Below are 24,267 nucleotides of genomic sequence, written 5' to 3' on the forward strand. Positions count from 1 at the left end.
AATTCAGCCGGGCTTTTTGTATTAGCAACCTGTATTAACATTCTCAAACTCGTTATTTAACTGGGAGGTCAAACTCCATCTCAGATTTTAATAAAGAATGTTGTTCTTTTCATAGCTTTTGATTTTTTTTTTACTATACCCTATAGTCATTTGGGCATATATCATTTAAGCAAAATTAATTTAACATAGACAAACCAAAGCAGGTTGAATGGTTTTTCTGGTTTCCATGTTTAAATTAAGGTTTCCCACCTTTTTAGCTCCGTGCTGTCAGAAAAGTTACTAAATTATCGTAAGCCTCATTTTCCTCATGTGTAAAGTGGCAGGTGATAATGCTGACCTGTGGGGAGCCTCTCCCTTTACCTCTCATCTAAATTCTCATGGCAAACTGCTGCGTGACACTCGCACGTTTCCATGATCGGTGGCCACGCGCATATGCCTGGCTGCTCCTGGTATTAACATTTGCCTGGGCCAGTCCTGTCACTGCCTCCTTGCTGTGGGGTGCTCGATGGTCTAGCAGTTTGGCCAATTCCTTGCTTGGCCAATGAATTCTATGGCCGTGGATCCACATGTGTGCTCTAGAGCAGCGGTCGCCAACCGGTGGTCCGTGGACTACTGGTGGTCCGTGAGGTCCGAAAGTTTGGCAACCACTGCTCTAGGGCCAGACAACCTGCCTTTAGATCTTGCCTTTCTGATTCTGCTAAGGTGTTGCCAGGGCAAGTTAGTTCCTCTTGATGCTTCCTCAGCTTTATAATGGGAAGCAGCCTTCTTGTGAGGATTACATCAGTTACTGTGTGCCCTGTCCTTCTAAACAGCACTATTAACTCTCAGCATCCACTCTATGACCTTGGCCTGGCTGCTCAGTCTCTCTGGGCCTCACTTTAATTCCTCTGTAAGTGGGGAGAAGGATGCCCACCGCACAGGGTGATTGTGAGGCTTAAATGAACCCTCCTAGTATCTTCAGTTCAGTGTAAAGCACTTTACAAATGTGAGCCTTTACCACCTCAATGACACCATGTGATGAATGAATGATTTCTCATTAAAAATTAAACAGATAATATATTACTTCATTAAACTGCTCATAGTGGAGGCACACATTTTATGAAGCAACACTGTAAGCCATGCTTCCAAGAATATCTTCTTTTTTAAAAGAAGGAAAAGCAGAGAATACGAAAGCCAAATTAGCAAGACCAAAGAAATATAAACTTTCATAAAATACTCTCCTTCCTCATTTCTGTGTTTCATAAATATAAAGCGCTACAGTGAAATTAACATATTAGGTACCTTCTCTTAGTATAATCTGTGTGATACACTTTTTTCTTACTGCCCAGACTAAACTCCTGCTCTATAAACTCACAGACGTTTTGACCACAACTTGCTCCTCAAACACTGTGGGCTTGCTAGAGTTTTCAGACTGGCCCCCCTGCCTCCTAAAAGCACTTAAACAGAAGGTTGAAGCCCAACAGAATTCCTGGCACCAGAGCCTGCTGTTTCCTGGGAAATGTGACCTTTCCCGGAGGGAGCGCCTCTGCTTCTCCAGATAGAAACCAAGTGTAGGCCAATTCCGAAGCAAGGAGCTATGTCCCCTTACATTTCCCAGGGGCAGATTGGTGCCTAAGCGGTGAGGAGCTGGGGACAGTGATCAAGACCTGCCAATTACTGTGGCTGGAAATGAGAAAAGCATGGTTTCTGTTGATAAACAAAACAGCTCTTCAATCACCAAAATTGCATTTGGCTAGAAAACAAATGGGAAGCATTTTTCTAGATAGCATTCACCTAAATAAAAGTTAGCAACCCACCTACAGGTCTGGAATCAATTGCTTCCTCCCCTCATTTCACCCATAAAATACTGAACAAAAAGCTACATTCCTCTCTAATTTCTGTACTTGCCAATTACTGCAAGTGGCACTACGAGGCACACAGGTCCTTGTGATATGTGACCATCCCACTTAAACGAACCTGGAAGAAAGGATGGGCAACTTTACGCTGTAGGAAGCCCCCAAATATAAATTATCTAGGTTTACTTGCTGCTTTTTTTCTAACTGGAGATTTGCTCTTTCATTTCTTATAGCTCTGGTCCTTTTTCCACTCAAGTACTTTTCTAATTTAGTCTTTTGCTCTTTTCCCCAGAGCAGCTAGAATATTTTTTTGAGAATCTCTTTATTTCTAGAACATATTTTTTCCCCATAATGGTTTGGTTCTTTTTCTGTTTCATAATGGTCTCTTCTCTTTGTTACTAAATTCTTATGCCTTTTCCCTGATTCCCACTTCAAATATAGGAGAAGAAAGTAGATAAAGAAAACGAAGAAAAAAATTGAACAAGCTAAAGAAAAACACTAAAAAACAAACTAGATTCTGTGATATTCTCAACTCATTCTGAAGTTGGAAAATGAAACAAAAGTCTACCACCAATGGACTAAAATGCCATTTTCCAATAACATCTAACACATTCTACCAAGCCAATATAGTAAATATCCACTAAAATATTTTTTTCATATAAATAAAATATTGAAAACCAATAGTAAATACTAAAAAATATACTATTCTCTTCTCATCTTTCAACCGTTCTTTCTCTGAATAGACAGTGCCTGTTTCTTAATGGATTGAATTTAGAGTCCATATTTTTTCCTTATTCTTTCTTTGTTTGCAATTCTTTCACCTTTCCTAAATCTTTTTCATCCTTCAACACTCAGATGAGATATTAGATCCTTCCAGATACCTCCTCCCCTGACATCCAAGTTGGGCTAAATTTCTATACTCATGTTTCCACAGCACTTGGCAGACTTCTCCCATTATATTCACATTACCTATTCTTTGTCTCTGTTCTCCCACCGTAAGATAGGGCTTTATCTCAGTCATCTCTCCCAGTCCTAGTGCTGGAAATATAGTGTGTACAGAATATATGCTCATTGGATGCCAACTAAAAAGTCGCAATGGATGGAGAAGACATAGATGAATAACAAATGCAAGTCTTTATCTCGATTAGGCACCATCGCATATGCTGTCCTCTTGAAAGAGTGTCTCCCCACCCCCACGCCACGGACCAGCTAAGTTCATGTCATTCATTAAGCCTTAGCTTAGATGTCACTCTCTCCAGGACCCCTTTCCCTACTAAAGCAGGATTAGGAGCCCCTCCTGTGGCCACCTAATCTTTGGAACCACAGTACTCCACTTCAACTGATCTTTTTACATGTCTAAATTCCCTAATTAACCATGTTGTGTAATATCAATGAATAAGTCTTCATTATCCCCACTAAACCCTTGAAACATTGTCTGGCACTATGGTGGGAGATAAAAAAAATCAACAGAATATTTAAACAAATCAATGGATAAATATAAACTCATTTTCATATTAAATTTTGTTGGAATAAAAATTGTACTAAATAGTTCATTCTCATTTCCAATTTTATGAATGACAGAAAGAGAAGAGTGAACAGAAATGGAAACCTTATTTCTCAGTGAATTTGTTTTCATAATAATCTTTTGGAAATTTCATCATCTGCTTGAAACAATCCAATTATTTTATCGAATAAACAATAACTGAAATTTTTTTCAGGAAGGGTTGTTTCCTAAATTTCACAAATACCGCAATAGTAAAAACTTCTTGTTTATAACTTTACTTTTTAATAGCTAATTTTTTTCAGCATATTCTTCAACTTTTACTTTTTAATAGCTAATTTTTTTCCAGTCATATTCTTCAAGTTTTCTGGAGCTTTGGAAAGTGCTTACTATACATAATCTTTAAAAATTCCTTTGCTATGGCCCTGGCTCAATTCCCCTAACTCCCTAACACGCTTTACTCTATGTCTGTACTTGCTACCTTCTTCCTAATAACTGAGACCTTTACTATTATTAGCCTTTTATTCATACTTTTACTTCATTGTCTCAGTGCTTGTCTCCTCCCATAAAACCATTGCTGCTGTTACTATTCCCAAATGCCTATCTTTAATCCTAGTAATTTCTTTAAACCCACATCCCAAATTAGGTATTTCATTGTTACCTCAATGTAACATATAGACAAAATTAAACGCATTAATTTCCTCTTGATTTTTTTTTCGTGTCCTTTAGGACAAATGGCAGCATCATTAATTTCTATTATGTTTTTCTCAAACCCCTGAGCCGTCTCTGATGCTTTTCTCAAACCCCAGAGCCATCTATGATGTTTTCCTCTGCATTGATCTCTTCATTTCATCAGCTTCCAATTCCTACTGCACTATTGCTCTGGTTTGCCTCTGCTCAGATCCACCATCACCACCTTCAGAATCTTTTTACTTGCCTAGTGTCACTAACTATGTGGTAACTCCCCAGCAATTCTCTCTCTGCTGTTCCAGTTCCCACTAACATACACCTTCAGGATCCATGTTCCCTAAGAACTGTCCTAGTAGTGCTGCCAGCTTGTCACCACACATAAGGCTCTGAGGGCCTATGAACTATGTATAAATGCGTCCACTTGGCCTTCAAATCTTTCATTGCAAGTTTCATCTAAAGCTGATTGTGTGAGAAAGAAGAAATGAGAAAGGATCTAGTCTTATCCTGAGCGGGGAGCAGTGTCCAAAATGCAGTAGACACTCAATAAATACTTCCTAAAATGGAGAAATGGAAACTTGGTAATTATCCAACTGGTATCATGTCACACTACCACATAAAACCCTTTAATAGATTTTCATTGTCTACAGAATATAGTCCCAACTTCTGGGCAGGAGGTGACCTCTGTACACCTCTTCCGCCAGGCTTGCAGGAGCGCTCAGGGCTCCAGCCTCATAGAATCACTTGTATATAATTTTCTCACTCTGATTTTTTTTTTGTCTGCCTCTTATTTGTCCTTCAAAATTAAATTTGGAAACTTCTTTGACCCACTCCATTCCAGTTTGGCTGCTCTTGAGAATACAACTCTATCATTAACACGTATTACATTTATTTCTCTGTGTCCCCCACCCTATGATAAGCTCTTTGGGGACAGGGATCACATCTTTTTCATTCTCCACGGCCTTCCACCGTGCTCACAATTAATACACTTCAGTGGAAATACTTTTGTTTTCTGTTGGCTATCACTAATGAGCTGTGCTGAGTATCTATTCTATTGGTTACAACTAACTATATACAACCGACAAACTACTAATCTGACTGGATTTAATTTTCTACTGAAGGCCCACTGGCTTCTACACTGTGCTCCATTCAACCCAGAAAACCTGCATTTTTTCACTTACATGTTTTTCCAATGTCATTCAGAATTTTAACTTTTGAAATTTCTACCTTTCAGCACATGTATAAAATACTAGTGTCATAAACTTTATTTGCTTATCTAATTCCCCAAAGTTCTTTTAGTGTTATTGTACTTTTAAGACACCCCCACAATAACTTGCCACATATCAGAGTCATTCAACTAGTCACCTTACTCCATATATTATGACATACACTCCTTTATAGTAATGGCCATGTTCTATTTGCCGTTCTAGCTTTCCTAAGTAACACTGTTCCTGGAACATACAAAATGCTAAACGTTAAAATAATGAGAATCTGCGTTACAATGAACACCAGATCACAGTGCAGTGAATAACAAAACTACAATCCTATGTAGAAGACGCAGGTACTCTATGTGGAGCCATTTATTCTTCTATAACACTACAACACTGAGATTTAACTTTCTTTTTTTGTTTACTGGCATGTCTCTCCTTCAGCCCTAACCCTTCAATCAACTTACTTTATATTCTCATTTGCAGGTACTTCGGGCAGCTGCACAGTAATCATGCCATCCAAGTTGGTCTTCCCGATGAAGGCAGGCTTGGTGCGCAGCACGTCCGGCGCAGTCTTCGCGGTCACCCGGTGCTGCAGCCCCCCAGCACTGTTCCCACGGTTCGTCAGCACGAATGAGTACGACTTCTCAGGCTTCAGGTTGACAATTAACTTTTGCGTAGCTCGACCATCCACTTCTTCTACCATTTTCCCATCATCATAAAGAATCTAGGGAGATACCACCAATCACAGAGAGGCTAGGAATGTTTTCTAAACTCATGTGCACTTGCTTATAGAAAATGCATATCAGATCAATTTCAATTTCGGGATAATTCATAAGCCAATAAGTATTCACAAATTCTAGAGATTGCATCAATTTTTCACTTCGTTCTTACTGTGTAATGATATAATATGTCTAACTCTAGCGAAAATACACAAAGAAATGCACAATATTTTTTCAATTTTGACTTGTCAGTTGTATGTGACAGAAATGGAATGTGTGCAGAAATGCTTTAGGTTTCCAATGTATGATACACATCACTTTTTTTCTAAACGTTTCCATTCCTGTTCCTAAATATATTTTAACTTTCAAAAATGTTTCTCTACTCTTTATTTCATAGCCTTGTACTTCTCGCTAGCATCTCTCACTATCTCTCCATGGAGTTTAAATTCTCAACTAGAATTTAAAATGTGCAAAGAATTCAGGCCAATAAACGTATTTTTAAAATCTTTTGCATTCTATATAGGTAGAAACCATACAAATTTCCTTTTCTGGGGGAAAAACAAAAACACTAGCTTAGATCTGAAAAGTTCAACTTGCAAACACTAAGTCACCTACAAAGTAATTCCAGCACTGGGCTTGAGCTCCTGCCCCCTCTTCAGAGTGCAAAGGCCACACGGCCAAAGTGCCAGACTCAGTCTAGTATGTGAAAGCCACAAGTGAGCAAGTATGTGTTCCAGAACCAAAGCCATCTGTTTGCTTTTTGGTAACTCACCCAGGGGGACTGCCCCCGGCCCCTCCACTTTTACCTGTGATTTCTTACATATTCGAAAACAACATACCTTGAAAGGCATGGCAGAATTATAATTCTCCGGAATCTCCCAAGACAGCAGCACTGAAGTCTTCATTACTGCTTTGACATGAAAATTTTTTGCAAACACTGCTGGAAAAGGAAAAACAGTGTATTTAAACCACTCCTAAGAACCACGACCTGTCCTTTACCACCTTGGACCACAGGGCTCACGCTAGATGCTTTCTACTTTGATCCGAGAGAGAAGTGGTGATTTGCCTACCTGTTCAGAGCATTCATTTAAATACATCATTCTCCTAAAGATCTCTCCTTTCTCTCCATTTCGGTCAACTACATTGCGTTTTCCTTACCTGAGGACATGGGGATGCTCTCAGCCAGACTTGGTTGGCATTCTATAACTGAATTCTAAGGCATCCAAAACATAGTAAGTTTCGCATACTTTACCTTTTCGCTTTGGCTGAACCTATTAATATGAATGGGCCGAGCAGTTATTTATAGCTTCAAAATACTGATTTCCAAAGACCGACATTCCTTTAAAGGAGGAAGGCCATAAGCAGACAAATCCTACCTTGATCCACAGGCAGTGTCCTGAACTGGACACTGGGACTATATGGCCCGGGCCCTTTGCTCGTGTGAGCACGTACTTTTACATCATATGTGGTATCTGGTTTTAAGCCACTGAGTGTCAGAGTGGTGTCAGCGGGAACAATAAGCTGCTCCATTGGAAGGAGAGGGATGTTGATATCCCTGTACAGAAGGGTATACTTGGTGATAAGGCCATTTCTCTCTGCCAGGACAGGTGGCTGCCAAGATAACTGGACGGAGGTGGACGTGGTGCCTTCCGAGTGGAGGTTTTGAGGGAATCCAGTTGGGACGTCTTCTGGGACAGAAATCTCCTTCACCATCTCCTCCCCAAAGCCCACTTTGTTTCTGGCTGAGAGCCTGAAGGTGTACGATGCTCCTTTGTGGATGTCTGTCGCTGTGAAGTGATCTTCTTTTTCAGAGAACTCAAGAGTGGTGAGTGGCTCCATATCCTTCCGGCCAAATTTTAGACGGTAGCCCTGAAGAGGTCCAAACGTGTCCACAGGGGGGTGCCACTGAATGAGAGCAGTATTCATCTGAGTGTGGCTAATCAGCAGCCGGGGTTTCCCTGGGACTGAAGCACATGGATGGACCAACTTACATGGATGCTCACATTTCAATCATTGCTAAATGGAAACACCATTCTACAGCATTCTTAAGTCTTTATTAAAAAAAGGGGGGGGGCAATGCTTGGTCTATATACCTTTGTGGCAATGTTCTACTTCTCCTACTCTATTAAAGTAGGCTGAACTGCTAGAATGCGATAATAGATACAAAATAGGAATTATTAAAATAATAATTTGAGGAAATATTTTAACATCTTCACATTTTAGACTTTCACACATAAAGGTGCATGCCACAGAGAAATGGATGAGTACAGATGAGCCAATTAGATGCAGCTAATAATAACAAGTATAACGTATTTAATTATTGGTCGCATGCAATGTACCAGACACTGCTAAGAGCATTACATGTACTGTTTCATTTGATTTACAGTCCTTACTCCCGACTACATGCTCTGATTAGTTATCTTGATTTTTGTATAATAAGAAAAGGAAACCCAGAGAGCCAGAACACTGTGCAAGGTCAGATGTGTAATAAATGAGAAAAGTATAGTACAAACCCAGGTCTATTGACTCTATAGGCCAAATAATTGACTACATTGTTATGCTGCTTATAAATTTACAAAAAAGTAGCTCCAAATAACATTATTTTACTTACTATGGCTCTAATTTGCATTTTTGTTTATACCTTACTATCCACACCAGTCATCCCCATTGAATTTTCATCTTTAATACAGGAATTATGTTATGACCTACCCTATAATGTTGTTGTGAATATTAGATCAGAAAATGCATGTAAAAATCTTCACACTAGTTTAATATTTTATTACTATTATCATAATTCTCAATAATCAAAATACTAACCTCTTATAGTAAGGGGCTAGTTTCCTGTAAGTACTAGTACATACTTTATATTCTTTTCAAGTTAAGTAAGTTAGATATGTAAAGAGTTCTAATCTACTCATTCAATAGATTTGTACAACTGCAATTTTTTAATGGAGGGCAGTTATTCCTGGCATCCACGCAGAAGGACAGTGGTAAATAACACAGAGCCAAAAGGTACTTTGAGGATAGACCAAAGATGGGGGAGGAAGAAGAGTATCAGCAAACTTAAAATGAAGAGAAGTTGATAGGAAGGGGAAGATGGTAGAAAGGAAGGAAAGCTTGAACTAATGGGAGACTGGCAATGACAAATAGTATTAAGGGGGTAGAGATAAAAAAAATGAAACAAATAAACAAAAAACAACAAAACCAGAAAGATAAGAAAATGCATAGTATACTGACCTCGGTAATGACCTGGCTAACCTGTTCATCATATATTTTAGTAAGTTGAATCCCCAGTGGTAGCATGCTTTGCCCAAGAACATGTTCATTAAGGTAGTTGTATCCTTCGTCAATGAAGTAACAGTTTTGTTCACATGTTGGGTAAGTTCATATAACTCAACTAACCCACAATACATGGGAAGAACAGTTCCTGAAGTTTGTAATGGCTACTGTGTGTGTGTGTGTGTGTGTGTGTGTGTGTGTGTGTGTGTTGAGAGTTGGCCCAGGAACCAAATTAAACCAAACCAAAAATTGTATACTCATTGTTTCTCAGGAAAATATGCATGCAGAGAGCTTAATCAATTAAGAAATTCCCAAACTACAACTCATTCATAAATTGGAGAGCCTTTGAATTATTCCATTTACAGTAGCTTTCTTCAGTTTCAGTTAGCCTTGGTTAACCATAGCCCGAAAGTATTAAGTGGAAAATTCCAGAAATAAACAATTTATACTTTTTAAATTCTGAGTAGCCGTGATGAAATCTTGCGCTACCCCGCTGCATCCCGCCCGGGACTTGAATCATCCCTTCGATGCCTCCACACTGTAGGTTAGTCACTTAGGAGCCATCTCCATTATCAGACTGGCTGTCACGGTATCGCAGTGCTTGTGTTGAAGCAACCCTTATTTTACTTAACACAATGGCCCCAAAGTGAAAGAGTAGTGATGCTGCCAGTTCAGATATGCCAGAGAGAAGCCTTCAAGTGCCTCCTTTATGAGAAAAGGTGATTCCAGTACAATAAGCTATTTTGAGAGAGAGGGAACAGTCACATACCTTTTATTTCAATATATTGGTAGACTTGTTCTATTTTATTGTCAGCTATTGTTAATCTCTCACTGTGCCCAATTCATAAATTAAACATGTATGTAAAGGAAAATACATAGTATAAACGGGATTCAGTACCTTCTTTGGTTTTAGGCCTCCCCTGGGGGTCTTGTAATGTAGCCCCGGTAGCTAAGGAGGTACCACTGTATTAGTTTAAATTTATTTCATTTTAAAATTATTTAAAATTATTTTCATTTTAAAAATCACTTTAAGGTAGACAGTGAGAGGCATCTTTAAATTTCCCTTTATGTGTGTATAACATTTACACAGTTTGCTCATTAAGGGTCAGTGATGTCAAGGATTAAACACGTGAGGCTCTGCTGAGAAAAACTAGGGCCTTCAGCAGAGGAAACATCATTCAGTGAACAAAACCCAGTTGAAACTACTGGGAAGAAACCTAACTATAAAGCCTCAACATTTTCCAGCTACAATCTATTTTATTAAACATATTTATCAAAATTTTCTAAAATTCTGGTTCCAAGGAACTGCACAGTAAGTATGTATACAGTTTCTATAAGATGCATGTAAAGCTAGGATTAATCAAACATTTTTAGTTTTCTTTTTAAAAAAAAATGATTTCAGAGAGGAAGGGAGAGAGAGAAAGAGAAACATCAATGATGAGAATCATTGATTGGCTGCCTCCTGCACGCCCCCTACTGGGGATCGAGTGCTCAACCCGGGCATGTGCCCTTGACCAGAATTGAACCCGGGACCCTTCAGTCTGCAGGCCAACACTCTATCCACTGAGCCAAACCAGCTACGGCTAGTATTCTTGATATAAACCACAAATATTCTAATAATATTTATACTATTTGTCATCCAAATAGCAATATGTTTTTATTATCTGATGTCTCACTTTATACTATTGCTGTGATATAAATTTGGAGAAATATAATGAACCAGTAAATTCTAAGACAAAAACACACTGGCTTTATAAAAATGTTCATCATTCTTCTGTGGTTAAAGCTTAGGTTGGACTAATGTCTTTTTTTGTTTGTTTGTTTTAATGCCCTTTCTTAATTGGGGATATACATACTGTGGGCTTGAATCATGGGATCAAAGTAATGCTCTAGAAGTAAGAGTCAGCCCATACCTGAAAACTATATGTTAATACTGACCAAGGTCAACCCAATCAATTTAATAAATATTCTTAAAAAAGAAGTCAGAGTCAGTTCTGATCTACTGATTTCCACTGCCCTGCCAGGAGCATCTCAGTCTGCTCTCCATTCAAGCCTGCAAGGTCATTCCTTCCCTTGGCAGAAGCTTCACTAAGCCTGAAAACTATGAGACAACCAGTCCCGGAACACCACCGTACACAAGTAAAGAATCCCAGAAAGAAAGGAATGCTGAGGCAGCTAGAGGAAGAATACCAGTATCGCCTCAGGGGAGGCCAGCCACATGACGCGTATGACTCAAAATCTCCACAAATGTGTGAAGAATAGAAGTAGTTCAAGTTGGGTAAGGGTTCTGAGTATTTCATCCCAGTAACAGAATAAAAGGAATGCGGAGAGTTCTACAACACTGAATATATGGTTAAAAAGAATTCTCTGAATCTCCACATATTGATTCCATTCCATTTCTGATTTCCAGAAAATCTAAACATATACCACCTATTCACTTTGTGCAAAGACTTAAACACTGGCACACAGGAATCTGGGTGGGAAAATAAAGATGAATAGTGCAGGCTCTATGTTCTCTGGTATCTGCATATTCTAGGTGGGGAAATGAAGAGATGTATTAGGGTACTGTATGTGGAGCCTGGCTCAAGGTTTCAGGTGCCTTAAGATTATTATGTGGACCACTTTTAAAGGTTATCCAGTAGTAGGCTTAATGGTCCTACTTACTCCAGCATCAGAGCTGGGGAGCTGGCAAAGTAAAGAGTATTAGATAATAACTCAGGAGAGCGTGGAGGTCATTTTAGTAGTGTCTTAGTGAGGAAGCAGAGAGCCCCGCTGCACAGTAAATAAGCTAACTCTAATTCATATCATGGCATATATGTGATCTCGTCTCCCTTTTGCTTTTTAAATTCTTCTTATTCCCTTATTAGATTCTTCTCTATTAAAAATCCTTTAGGATTTAGAAATGGTATGCAGAGTGTTGCCACCCTTTACTTCCTAGCAATAGCAATCACCGGGGATCCACTGAGGCACTTTGTCAGTCCCACTGGCTCTAAACTTAGCTTCCGTTTAACCTAGCACCTAAGAAGAAACAGGGCCTGGAGAGGATTATGCTAAGCAAAATCAGCCAGTCACAGAAAGGCACATATCACATGATCTCGCTCATATGTGGAACCTAAAGAACAAAATAAACTGATGAACAAAATAGATCCAGAGACGTAGAAACATGGAACAGACTGTGGAATCTCAGAGGGAGGATGGGTGTGTGTGGGTGAGAAGAGATTAACCAAAGAATTTATATGCATATATGCATAACCCATGGACACAGACAATAGTGTGGTGAAGGCCTGGGGAGTTGGGAGGGGGAGCGGGAAACCTGCAGGCTAGAAAGAGTCAATTGGGGGGGGGGGGGGGACATCTATAATACTTTCAACAATAAAGATAATTTTTTTAAAAATCATAATTCACTGGCCTAACATAACCCATCACAGACAATAGTGTGGTGAAGGCCTGGGGAGTTGGGAGGGGGAGCGGGAAACCTGCAGGCTAGAAAGAGTCAATTGGGGGGGGGGAGGGGACATCTATAATACTTTCAACAATAAAGATAATTTTTTTAAAAATCATAATTCACTGGCCTAAGCCTATTCCAAATTCTCCATGTCATAGTTGTCTTTTCTATCAGCTTTAACCATAGCTGTTCAGTAAAGTAGTGACATTTATGCAAAAATATAGAGAAAATTTCAAACCAATGAGTTTGCTGGTTGTCTTAAATCTCAAGACTTCATGCAACAGGCCAATTAGTATGAGACAGGACAATGTAAGATTAACAAGCAAACTACAAAAATGTCACTATCACTGAAATGTAAAAGCCAACTTTTTATTCAAAGGCATCCCTCAGGTTACATATTCCATAGATTAAGTGATGGCCAGTACATTTTGTTTCAAAGTTATGATTGTTCACAGGTTTTAGAAATATTATATTATACATTAATATATACTACAATCAGGAATTTTACTATTAAAATGAAATTTCATGAGAATTTCTGAATTCTCCCATAGAAGCAATTACTAAATAGCCTAAAAACTGTGGTTTAGTTGAAGTTCATATATGTGAGATAAACTCAGTAATTCTTCATAGTCACATAAATATAAGGTTTTTTGGTAACAGTATACAAAAACAACAACAACAAAATTTAATGAGTTTACTGATTACCTGGGGATGAACCATGATTGGGGAATGCTTTTTTGGGGGTTGGGGGGAGAGCTTTTTAACTGGTAGGTTGGCAGCAAAGAAAACTACAGATTTTCTCTACAAGAGGTTATAAATCTGTATTCTCCCACCTCCAACCCAGGCTCAGTGGGAAGGTCTCAAGAAAACAAATGTGCAGACATCTAAACTGTAAGTATTTCCTACCTTAATATCTAAATCTTCATTGATTAACAAAGACCTGAAATTGTGAATGAAAATCCCAAGATAATCTATATATATAAAAGCCTAAGCAACCAAACGAACAAATGGCCGAACAACTGGTCGACCGGTCGCTATGATGCATACTGACCACCAGGGGGCAGACACTCAATGCAGGAGCTGCCCCGATGGTCGGTGCACTCCCACAGCCAACCTCCCATGGCCCCCCCCCACTGGCCAACCTCCCACCACCCCAATTGTCCCTGATCGCCAGCCAGGCTGAGGGACCCCACCCGTGCACAAATTCGTGCACTGTGCCTCTAGTTTTATATATAAATGATACTGACAATTCTAAATACTAATAAATGTTGATACGGTGACTAAAAAGTGATGAGATAATCTTTAAAATAGATAATAAAATAGACACTATTATTCCTTTCTCTTAGGTTATTCTTTTTCTGCTCATTTTAGGACCCCCATCTTATGAGAATGGGAGTTTGATGATTTCATGTAAAACATTTCAGGCTTATTAAGACAGTTATTAATATGGGAGTAGATGTATTTTCTTCATTTTGAAATTAAATTTCAGGAGTTTAGCCTTGGTTGTCTGTATTCAAATAGAGGTTGTTTCCATAGCAAGACAGTCAGTATGCCCCACTGAACATGTATCTCTTATGCAAGGCAAAAAATTAGCTTGATACAATGGCGTTCTTAAAAAAATTAAAATAAAGCCCAGAAGACTATCTTGAAGGAATTCTGCCATCTGTAATCCTGCTGCTTGAGGCAGTTCACGGTGGCAGGATGTGAGGCAAATCTTATGACATTTAGACAAATTTGGCAGTGAGCATGGCGCCTGGGAGGGTGCTCACCATCACAGCTGTTCTTTCCTTTATGCCTTTACCTAAAGGTGTGTTCCTAAAACGTTATGTGAGAAGTGATTTTGAAGGAGTAGATCAAATCACAGTTTAAATGTTCCAGAGGAGATTTCTATGGAAAGGGGCAGGAGGATAATCCTTTTATAATCATCTCTTAATTTATTGGTTTTACAATGCCAGGCCTTCCTTCATGCTGGCTTTTCCTACTGTGGCCAATCAAAGTAACTCTAAAGAACATTGAGCTTTGTTCTTTAGAAAGAACAATGTGATATTTAGCCCTTTTTCTTTTCTTCATTCTCTTTTCTGTTCCCTATCTTTTGTGCAATTTGCCTCCTTAGAATCCCCATAGCAGGGGTGGGGAGGAAAAAATAACAAAAAATAAAATGAAGTCAACACCTAGTTCCAGATGGCAGCTCCTCTGCCAGGGTTTGTTGTTGGGAGAGCTTGAAGCTGCTGATGCCTTCCCTACCTAGAGGATGTGCCCTCCGAACCCCCCTGAGACTTGCTCCTTCACACCATTCAAGCCTCAGCTCAAATATCCCGCCTCACAGAGACCTCCGATTACTCCAAAATAACCCCTAGGGGCTGCCCTATGCTTAATGCCAATACACCTTTATTTTTCAGTTTATCACTCACTGACATTTTATTCTATACTGATTTGTCCACTGTTAAGTAGATAGTCCTGGTCAGAAAACAAATTTCGGGAGGGCAGTGTCTGCTTTGCTGACCGATGTATGCCCAGTAATGGGAAAGGTACCTGACAAATAACTGATGCTCCAAAAAGTATTTGTTAAAGGACCGACTAGATCAGGGGTCCTCAAACTTTTTAAACAGGGGGCCAGTTCACTGTCCCTCAGACCGTTGGAGGGCTGGACTATAGTTTAAAAAAAAAACTATGAACAAATTCCTATGCACACTGCACATATCTTATTTTGAAGTAAAAAAACAAAACGGGAACAAATACAATATTTGTATTTGCATATGGCCCGAGGGCCGTAGTTTGAGGACCCCTGGAAACAAAACGGGAACAAATACAATATTTGTATTTGCATGTGGCCTGCGGGCCATAGTTTGAGGACCCCTGGACTAGATAATTTAGGTAAATTATATTCCCGTGTTCTTGTTTTTCTCTTATGAAAAAAAAATATATATATATATATATATAGTAAAACAAAAAGTTGATCAGAGCTTATTTTTCCCCCTGGGTCAGAAGTCACTCATCCCATTTAGAAAATCGGCATTACTGTCTCCCCAAACATGATCAAGCCACATAGCTGCACAGATCGGTTACCTGCTCCTGTGGTGGACACCAGCTTGGGCTTGCTGCGAGCACCGTCTCCTTTGGTGGTGTAGGCTGTGACGGTGAGGGAGTAGGAAGTTTCAGGCTGCAGCCCAGAAATAATCATGTCCTGAAATGACACAGTAGAATGGCACTGATTCAAAACATGCTCCCAACGCTCTGGGGGGAAAATCAAGGCATCCGCTAGCATTTCTGTGCATGCTTCAACATTCCCTGCAGCCATGCCAAGCACTGGAAGTTGCATGCCTGGAGCTCATGCTATGGATGATGTTTTCATGCTGACATTGAAGTGGGGTCAGCCCGCGTAGGGCAGCTCTACGGGAAAGTAGTTAAAAACATAAAACCCGGAGACGGAACTCCTGAATTCTTAAATTTCAACCCACTTCCCCTTATGTATAAGCTTGGTGATCCAAGGTCTATGAGTTCAACTCTGTGCCTCAGTTTCTCATGTGAACGTTATGAGTAATAAGACCGCACGGGGCTACTGAAGGACTGAATGGGTTACATCCGGTAAATGATGAGAACTACGCTGGCTCACAGTGAGCAATCCGTAAACTCGCTGTTAGTTTCTGCCAGCAGCTCTCCACGTGCATCCTCTACAGCCTGGCCCACAGACTGCGGATGGGCTGATGCCAGCGCCGTCTGTTTTACCACCCTGGACCGACCTTGCCAAATGGCTGATCTGTTGGACCTGGACATCCTGAGATTCAGATAAGTTTCTTGGGACTCATGAAACATATCATTGGCTGATCGTGTGGGCTATGAACAATAATCATTATATACTCAGGAGAATCTTCTGTTCAACTGAATGATTTTCTGATCTAAAACCAAATGCAAGGACTGGCTCGGCCGTATCACAAATATTGTTCAAGTAATTCTGACTGTTTAGAAAATGTTAAATATCACCAACATCATTCATCAAAACTCTCTGTTTTTGTCTTAGTAAAGGCCCCAAGCTGTGGTAGTTATTAAGACTAGACAGAGAACTGTTCGTCCAAACTGGAGGTTACATGGTTCTTTACATAGAGCTATTGATTTGTCCTGGTATTTTCTTTAGAGATACACAGAGAGAGAGCAATATAATGAATAAAAAAACCCTTTCAGATTTTTGGTACAGCTATGTTTTCAAATTAAGTGTGATAAATTTAAGAAAATATACAACGTCATTGCTTCCCACATCTAAAGACAATGCGAGTGAGAGTTCAGTGAATGGGCTGGATTGTGTGGAGGGCTGGAGGACTTTTCTGTGCAAGGCTGTAATGGGCACCATAGAACTCAATGCTTGACAAGGATCCCAAATATGACAGCTTTTACAATGTGCTTTTCTCAAAAAAGGAGGAGTATCAACAGCGGAAATTCCAGTATTTCAGACTCCATCTTGAAGAGCCATTGGGAATACTATTCTGCCAGATGAATGGACTAAATTTGGGAGAGAAATTTTATTTTCAGGAACTTGGAGTGGTTTCACTAACATTACAGAGACTATAAAAGACAAGTGAATCACCCGGGAGTGGCATTTTAAACTGTGGCAGACAATAGCCATTCCCAAAATCGTGATGGGTACATGCCAACCTTATTGTTTTCAATGTCCCCCTTCACATGCTACTTGATTGCTGCTGGACGCAGGCAAGGCTGGGAGGGAAAAAAGAAGCAAGGCTTGGTTCTGCCACTGAATTGTGTGGCAAGACGTTTATATCCTCTGAGCCTTGTACAAGTTCCTCAATTATACAAGTAGGTTAACTACTCGTGTCCTTCCTCTAGCCCATATGACAGGATATTGTAAACAATGCAATTTGAAGTTGGTCAAGCCCTGTGTGGCCCTACAAACTCAGCTGGCTACATCTCTGTCTGCCTGGATTGCACCTTCTCAGGTTACATTTTCTCTCCTTAAGCTGAGGGCATACTTCCCTGGTGGCTTCCTACCCTCTGTGGGTTAGTGTGGCTGATATCATGGCCAGTTCCTCACTCTTTGCCTTTCCCTATCCCACTCCACTCCACTTCTTGCCCTTGCTTGCTAAAAGTTGGCATTACTGGATGTTCTGTAACAGTCACTGGTCTTCTGTTCAAAACAAACAAAACAAAAAAGAAAAAAACAAACAAACAAACAACTGCATTCATTTTCAAATCTTAAACAAAACAAAAAAGAAAAAAACAAGAAAAACAAACAAACAACTGCATTCATTTTCAAATCTTAAAGGCTTTTCTGCTTTATCCCAAATTCATTTCTAGCCCTGATTCCTCCAGCAGCACATACATTGCACACATCTGCTGGACGGTTTCCCTGGGCTGTCACGTGTGCCCTCGAGCTTCGCTTAACTAAAGCTGAACTAACATTCCCAGAACCAGACCCCCCTCTTTACTTCTTTATTTTAACAAATGGTGGAGCATCTTCAAAACTTCGCAGCCATACTTTGACCTCTTTTTTCTTCCTCAAATTCTTAGCTAGTCAGCAAGTTTTTGTCAATTCTTTAAAATATCGATCATAAGCATCCCTTATTCCATTTCTGTTGCCCGGACTCTGTTGAATTGTTATTCCTGCGCAGCCATGTTAGTAAAAGAGCTCTTTCCACCTATTTCCTTGTCTACTATCTTTTTTCTTTCTAATCTCTCCACTAAGTCTGCAGGTAATGACCCACTCAGTAAGGTATGAAATCCATTTAGTCAGTCATGACCACATTAAAGAAAGAAACAGAATATACTTGAATGCAAACTATTAAAGTTTATATATATTTAAAGGTAGGGTATTATTTTGAAAAACTTTTATTTTAAACATATACATGGGTGGTGACATATAATGCATTTCTTACTATGGGGCATGGTCAAAGAAGTTTATGAAACACTGCTATGCTATTGATTTTTCAACATTATACTAAAATGGATTTCTTGGCTGTATTTAGCATAACTTACTAACCAGAACGCTTTATTTCTGTCAAACTGGCAAACTCACTGTCACCTGACTATATCACACTTGTGACTGCCTCAATCTGCTCACCTTTAAAAAATATGTTCCCGTCTCCAACTCTATAGTGTGTGTGTGCGCGCGCACACACACACACACACACACAGTGCACACACATTTTCACCTCTTCAATCCCCGTTTATCCTTTAAGTTCTCAACTAAATTTTCAGGACCTCTTCTACCAGCTGGTCTAGTGTTTCTAAATGCCTAGCTCTTACTGATATTTGTCACTCATTTACTAATTAATTATACATTGCTTGATGTCATTACATATATTGTATTTTATGAAACTTTTCTAAACTTTACATCTTTCCTAGCCACCTAGACTATAAGCACTTGAGGCAAGTGCCACACCTTATATCCCCCCAGTACCATATGTAGAATAAGCTCTCAATAAATAACATAATCCACTCAATCAAATTGTTTTAAAAACTCCTCCCTCAGTGGGATCCATTTTACGTCTTGCCATGACTCATTCAAGTTTAATAAAATCTGTATGGATACAACAGAGAATCGCCATTTCTGGATAGAGTTCATTGGTGCCAGGTCTATGCCATGTGATCCACCTAGCCGGATGTATGAGCAGCCTACAGCATACAACTTGACAGCCCGGGTCTGTGATGCCGCCACTTAAAGCATGCCTCCTCTAACTGTGTCACAAGGCAGAGTTAGTAGCAGCCACCAAAATAAGATGAGCTCATGATATTTCTTATGCAATCAGTAGCACCATGCCAATTTCACAAAACCAAACCAAAATATAAAGTATAACGTAGTAAAGATAATTTAAAAATAATTTGTTAGTTCATGCATTCAAACAGCGATGATATATCACAAATACATGAAAGAGGAGTATCAGAAAAAAAAATAAGCATTTATAATCTGTTTTGACAAAGCAGTCAAAAATTACTCACATGTTCAGTAGTATCATCAAATTCCCACTGATTGAGATTAAGAAGGTTGGGGAGGGAGAAACAAAATAAAAAGAAATGAAGAGAAATTTGTAGCCTGATAAAGGCAATGGCGTTGTTAGATTTAAGGGGGAAAAAAGCAATTGAAACAGTGTATACAATCAAATTCCAAGGAGTTTAAGTGTACTATGCCACCACCTTCATTCCCAATTGAAAGGTCAAAAGTAAATATGCTCTGTATTGTTACCACTAAAACCACCGTTTTTCCAAATTTTCCATTGGAATAAATTAAGAAGGCATAGCAAAAAGCTACTGCACACTACTTTGTGACATTTATTTTGACTTTTTCTTTAAGTTACATAGTTAATTCAAGTCACTATTAAGATTAACATCTCTCGTCAATACTGAAATCCTATAGTCCTGGTGAAGTCCTGCAAGATGTAATGAAATAAATTTCAATGAATATTTAAAGAGAAAATATGAGATGAGCAGAAAAAGGGGGAAGGGGATACACAAGGAAAATCAGGAAATTAATAAAGAAAAGCCAAAGTAGAAGAGAAGAAAAAAAGGAGATTGAGTGGCGTTTAAGGCAATTTTGTATTATATGATTCCATTAACTACTACGTTCTCAATGAAAAGAGCAACAGAACTACAGTTCTGTAATGTAATATTATCAAAGAACAGAAGAACATCAATTTCTTTTTCACAATTGCAGATGTACAAAATAAAACATAAGTACTGATGGCTTTATTTTATGTTAAGCATGATGATCTTATCAATTTCTTTTTCACAATTGCAGATGTACAAATAAAACATAAGTACTGATGGCTTTATTTTATGTTATGAGAGCGCTCTATTTTACAAGCAGCACAAATAAAAAATTTTCAAGACTGAAGCAAACATAAGAATCTTTGTGAGTTGATTATGTCAAGACTTGGGGTAAATCATTTCCTCAGAGCCACGGGGCTATTAATTTGCCCTCTTCTTTTCATTGAGGCAAAGATGCAAAGTTTGGCAACCTGGAGCAGTAGTTCACAACTTGGTTTATAATCTTTCTCACTTTCATATAAAACAAGGAATTTTCTACTGAAACGTGTCAAATTATTTTAAAATATTTTTTATATTTTAATTGATTTTGAGAGAGAGGGAGAGGGAGAGGGAGAGGGAGAAACACAGATGTGATGTGAGAGCGAAACACCAATCAGGTGCCTTCTGCATGCCTCCTACCAGGAATTGAACCAGCAACCTTTTGATGAACTGTATGACACCCAACCAACTGAGCCACACAGGCCAGGACAGAAATGTTTCAAATTTTCACAAATATCAGCCATTGCCATGACCAGCTACTGATTTGCTGGATAAGCAAAGCACTTCCCTATTCATCATATGCCATCAATTTTGGACCAAGTATAGATAAGCTAATCCAGCAGTAGTCAACTGGTGGTCCATGGACCACTGGTGGTCCGTGAGGTCCGAAAGGTTGGCGACTGCTGACTAGTCCATGGGGTATGTATAATTCTCATCATTGTAGTCATTCATTGAAATCTTCCTCTCCCTTTAGAAAAAATAACATATGGATTTATTATGGTACTATCTTTGAGTCACCACTAGCTTATGGATAAATTAATGTTTTAAACAACTGATTACAAAACCAATTTATGACTACAGAGTTATAAACAACTGCCTTAGAATCAATTTCTCACATACTCAACTAATACTTTTCCTAACTTGGCTCAATGTAAGGATCCCATTTACTCTCTGGGAAACTCTCATTTTTATCATGGTCATTATCTTCATTTTCTGGGAAATGAAACGATTCTTTTCACCAAATATGTAATTCAATAAAGAAGTTATAAATAATATACTATCAGGATACCTTTCCCGAAAAAGATTGTCTGTTCTTCAACGGGAGAGCGCATATGTTTAGAAATTAGGTCAACTTAATTCTAAGTAGTTTTAATACAGTAGAAAGTAGATGCTATCAGCAAAACTGCTTCTCAGAATTCTTCCCCTTGATTTGATTAAATGCATTCTGAGGTCAGAAAGGCAAACTCAGATACAGCTATGGAGAGCTGAGTACCTGCATTTGAAGAAAACAGTTAACATGTTTTTAATCAGATGTGTCATTTCACTATAATTTATTTTCTCACTTGATGGCAACTCTGATTGAGAAGGCGTATGCCCATTATGTACAGGATGCTGTACAAGATGTTTAAAATGTAAAGAAAATCAACATGGGGCCCATGTCAAGAGACAGACTTAAGGGAAGTACCATAGAGAAACAGAGGTCCGGAACCAGAGCCTCACCTGTGCATCAGCCAGCATGACATCCTTCAGCATGGGCTGGCCCTTGGGCTCACCATTTTCCATCTTCACATAATGCACCTGGTATCCTCTGATCTGGCCATGCTGTTTGTTGGGCACGGGCGAGCGCCATGTGACTTTAACAGATGTTGAGTTGACAGCCTCTACCTCGACTTTGCGAGGAGGACCACTAGGAACTGGAACAACATCATCGGATAAAAGAAAATTACAGGCACTTGTCCCACCCAGTCACAGCATTTTCTTTACTTAGGTTTTTTTTTTTTTCTTTTTAAAAAAATGGGCAAGACCCACTATGTCTCCTTTGTGGAATACAGACATTTTCAACCAATGAAAATGCTCAACCAATCTGCTCTACCTTTTAAGAAAAGATCAAAAAACATGACCGATGCCAAAAAAAAGTATGGAAGAAAAAAAGAGTATCAGAGAAATAGAAAAACATGTAAAAAATGTACAAAAGCCAAGGAAGATGCTTTGAGGTTCAAAGCATTAAAGCACAAAGAGGTATAGCATTGAAATAATAACAAAAACTGGTTGTTGGTTGCTGTGTGTGGTTTTTTTTTAAAGGTTTCTTTTTGGCAGAAAAAAAAAAGATTCTTGATTACATGGATTTTCTTCTTTTTTTCTCATAGCAAAGGTATTCCATACAACAAATGCCAAAACTTAAATGTGGAGCATCAGTGCTGCTGAAATATGCAAGACAAAAAGGCAACAAGAAGACAAGAAGGCCGTTTTTAAAAGTTAACTTCAAAATGTCAAAAAAAAGTGGCTACAAAAAAGCCAAGGAAAATTCGGAAGACGTTAGATGGAGTTACAGAGGAAGAGCCTGGATTGCAAGGTCATAGGAGCCAGCTGTCCATTTAAAGGGAAGCAAATTATTGTGTTCAGATTAAAAAAAAAAAAGAAAAGAAAAAAGCCCAGGCTGTAAGAAAGACAGGTCTTTGGCAAAAAGTGACGTTAGAGCGATGTTGGGTAAAAAAGATGAGCAGAGAAAAATGGGATATTGTTAGCCTATCAAAAGACAGCAGACCAAGACTGTGTCAGAAGGGAGCAAACGGACGTAGCAGAGGCAACATACCATCTTCATCGGTTCGAATCAACACGGACAAGCTCTCGGGGCCAGGGCCGACGTCTGTGTGGGCTGTCACAGTGATCCGGTACTCAGTCCATTTTTCCAGCTGTTCCAAAAGGTATTTGGTAGTGTCCGCAGGAATTCCCAAAATCTCGTGAGCTTTGTCATCTTCTCCATCCACTGCGGTGTACTTGATGGAGTATTCAGTAATAATGCCATTCTGCTTTTCCACTGGTGGAGGTTGCCAACTTACCAAAATACTAGTGGAACTTGGGCTGGTACAACTAATGTCTTGAGGAGGAGCTGACGGCTCTTATTTTGGTAGTGAGTTAAAGGAGGGTTTGAGTGAAAGGACAGGAGTGGTTGGAAAAAAAAATGATAAAACAAAAGAAAAGGCAAAATAAATAAACGAACATTAAGGGCAATGAAACAAAAACAAGGCTTTGAAACTTAAAATAAATTTTTAAAAATAAATTATGTACCTTGGCTTAGTCACATGAACAAACCAAAAAAAATGAATAAATGACCAGAAACAAATGTTAAATAATGAGTGGGGGGAATATGTGAACATGAAACCTTGAGATAATAGAGCCTCCAATAAAATTACCTACCTGCAATTTAAATTCTTCTTCTAAACCAATCCCTCAGTATTCCCCGGCCCTACTACACAGACTACCCAACTTCAAAAAAGCTGCAAATACTGCAAGATATATTAATGAGCATCTTGATGAGGCTTCACAGATGCTGTTTCAAGCTTTCATTTCTACATTCTAGGATGAAGGCAATTCCAATACAGCATTCATTTATGAAAGCATTATTTATTTAGTGTGAAAAACTGCAATAACTACTAGATTCCCTTCCACAATTCCAATTATTTTTAAAGGAAAGAAATAAAAGCCCAACAAGCATAACAGGGTTCCCTCTGACTATCTGAAAAACTGATTGTGCCTGACCAGTTTTAATGAAAAGCATTAACCTAACATTGATCATAGCCCATGTACAGTGAGCATGCAGAATCAATAAAGGAGGAAAAGGCATAGTTCAAGATTTACCTACCCGAGAGCAATGTCAGGCTTGTTGATTCTGACTGTAACTTGTACTTACCCTACATCAGCTTTCAGCTTTTTAAAAAATTATAACTCTTCGTGAGACACCATTGCCAGTGAAGAATTAGATTCCACCAGCAAATTTTGGTAAAATCAATAATCATCATCTATCTCTTACAAAATGTCAATAACATAGCCATTAAAAAGA

At 38.9% G+C, this 24,267-nt stretch overlaps 1 protein-coding gene across 19 annotated transcripts in view; it reads right to left on the minus strand.

Moving 5' to 3' along the window:
* Positions 1–24,267, minus strand: part of PTPRD (protein tyrosine phosphatase, receptor type, D) — an 865,179-nt gene that overhangs the window by 152,532 nt on the left and 688,380 nt on the right. For 8 of the 19 annotated variants that reach the window (XM_014550614.1, XM_014550612.1, XM_014550617.1 and 5 more), the window contains 7 exons: positions 23,020–23,325; positions 21,927–22,120; positions 19,623–19,649; positions 15,744–15,861; positions 7,330–7,917; positions 6,793–6,893; positions 5,699–5,958 (listed from right to left, as the gene is read on the minus strand). In XM_014550614.1, coding sequence (XP_014406100.1) covers positions 5,699–5,958; positions 6,793–6,893; positions 7,330–7,917; positions 15,744–15,861; positions 19,623–19,649; positions 21,927–22,120; positions 23,020–23,325 — 1,594 coding nt within the window. The remainder of the gene's footprint in view (positions 1–5,698; positions 5,959–6,792; positions 6,894–7,329; positions 7,918–15,743; positions 15,862–19,622; positions 19,650–21,926; positions 22,121–23,019; positions 23,326–24,267) is intronic. The other 11 variants (XM_014550624.1, XM_014550616.1, XM_014550613.1 and 8 more) reach the window with 3 other exon arrangements.

This window comes from Myotis brandtii, unplaced genomic scaffold (assembly GCF_000412655.1).
Source record: "Myotis brandtii unplaced genomic scaffold, ASM41265v1 scaffold606, whole genome shotgun sequence".
Lineage (NCBI taxonomy): Eukaryota > Metazoa > Chordata > Mammalia > Chiroptera > Vespertilionidae > Myotis > Myotis brandtii.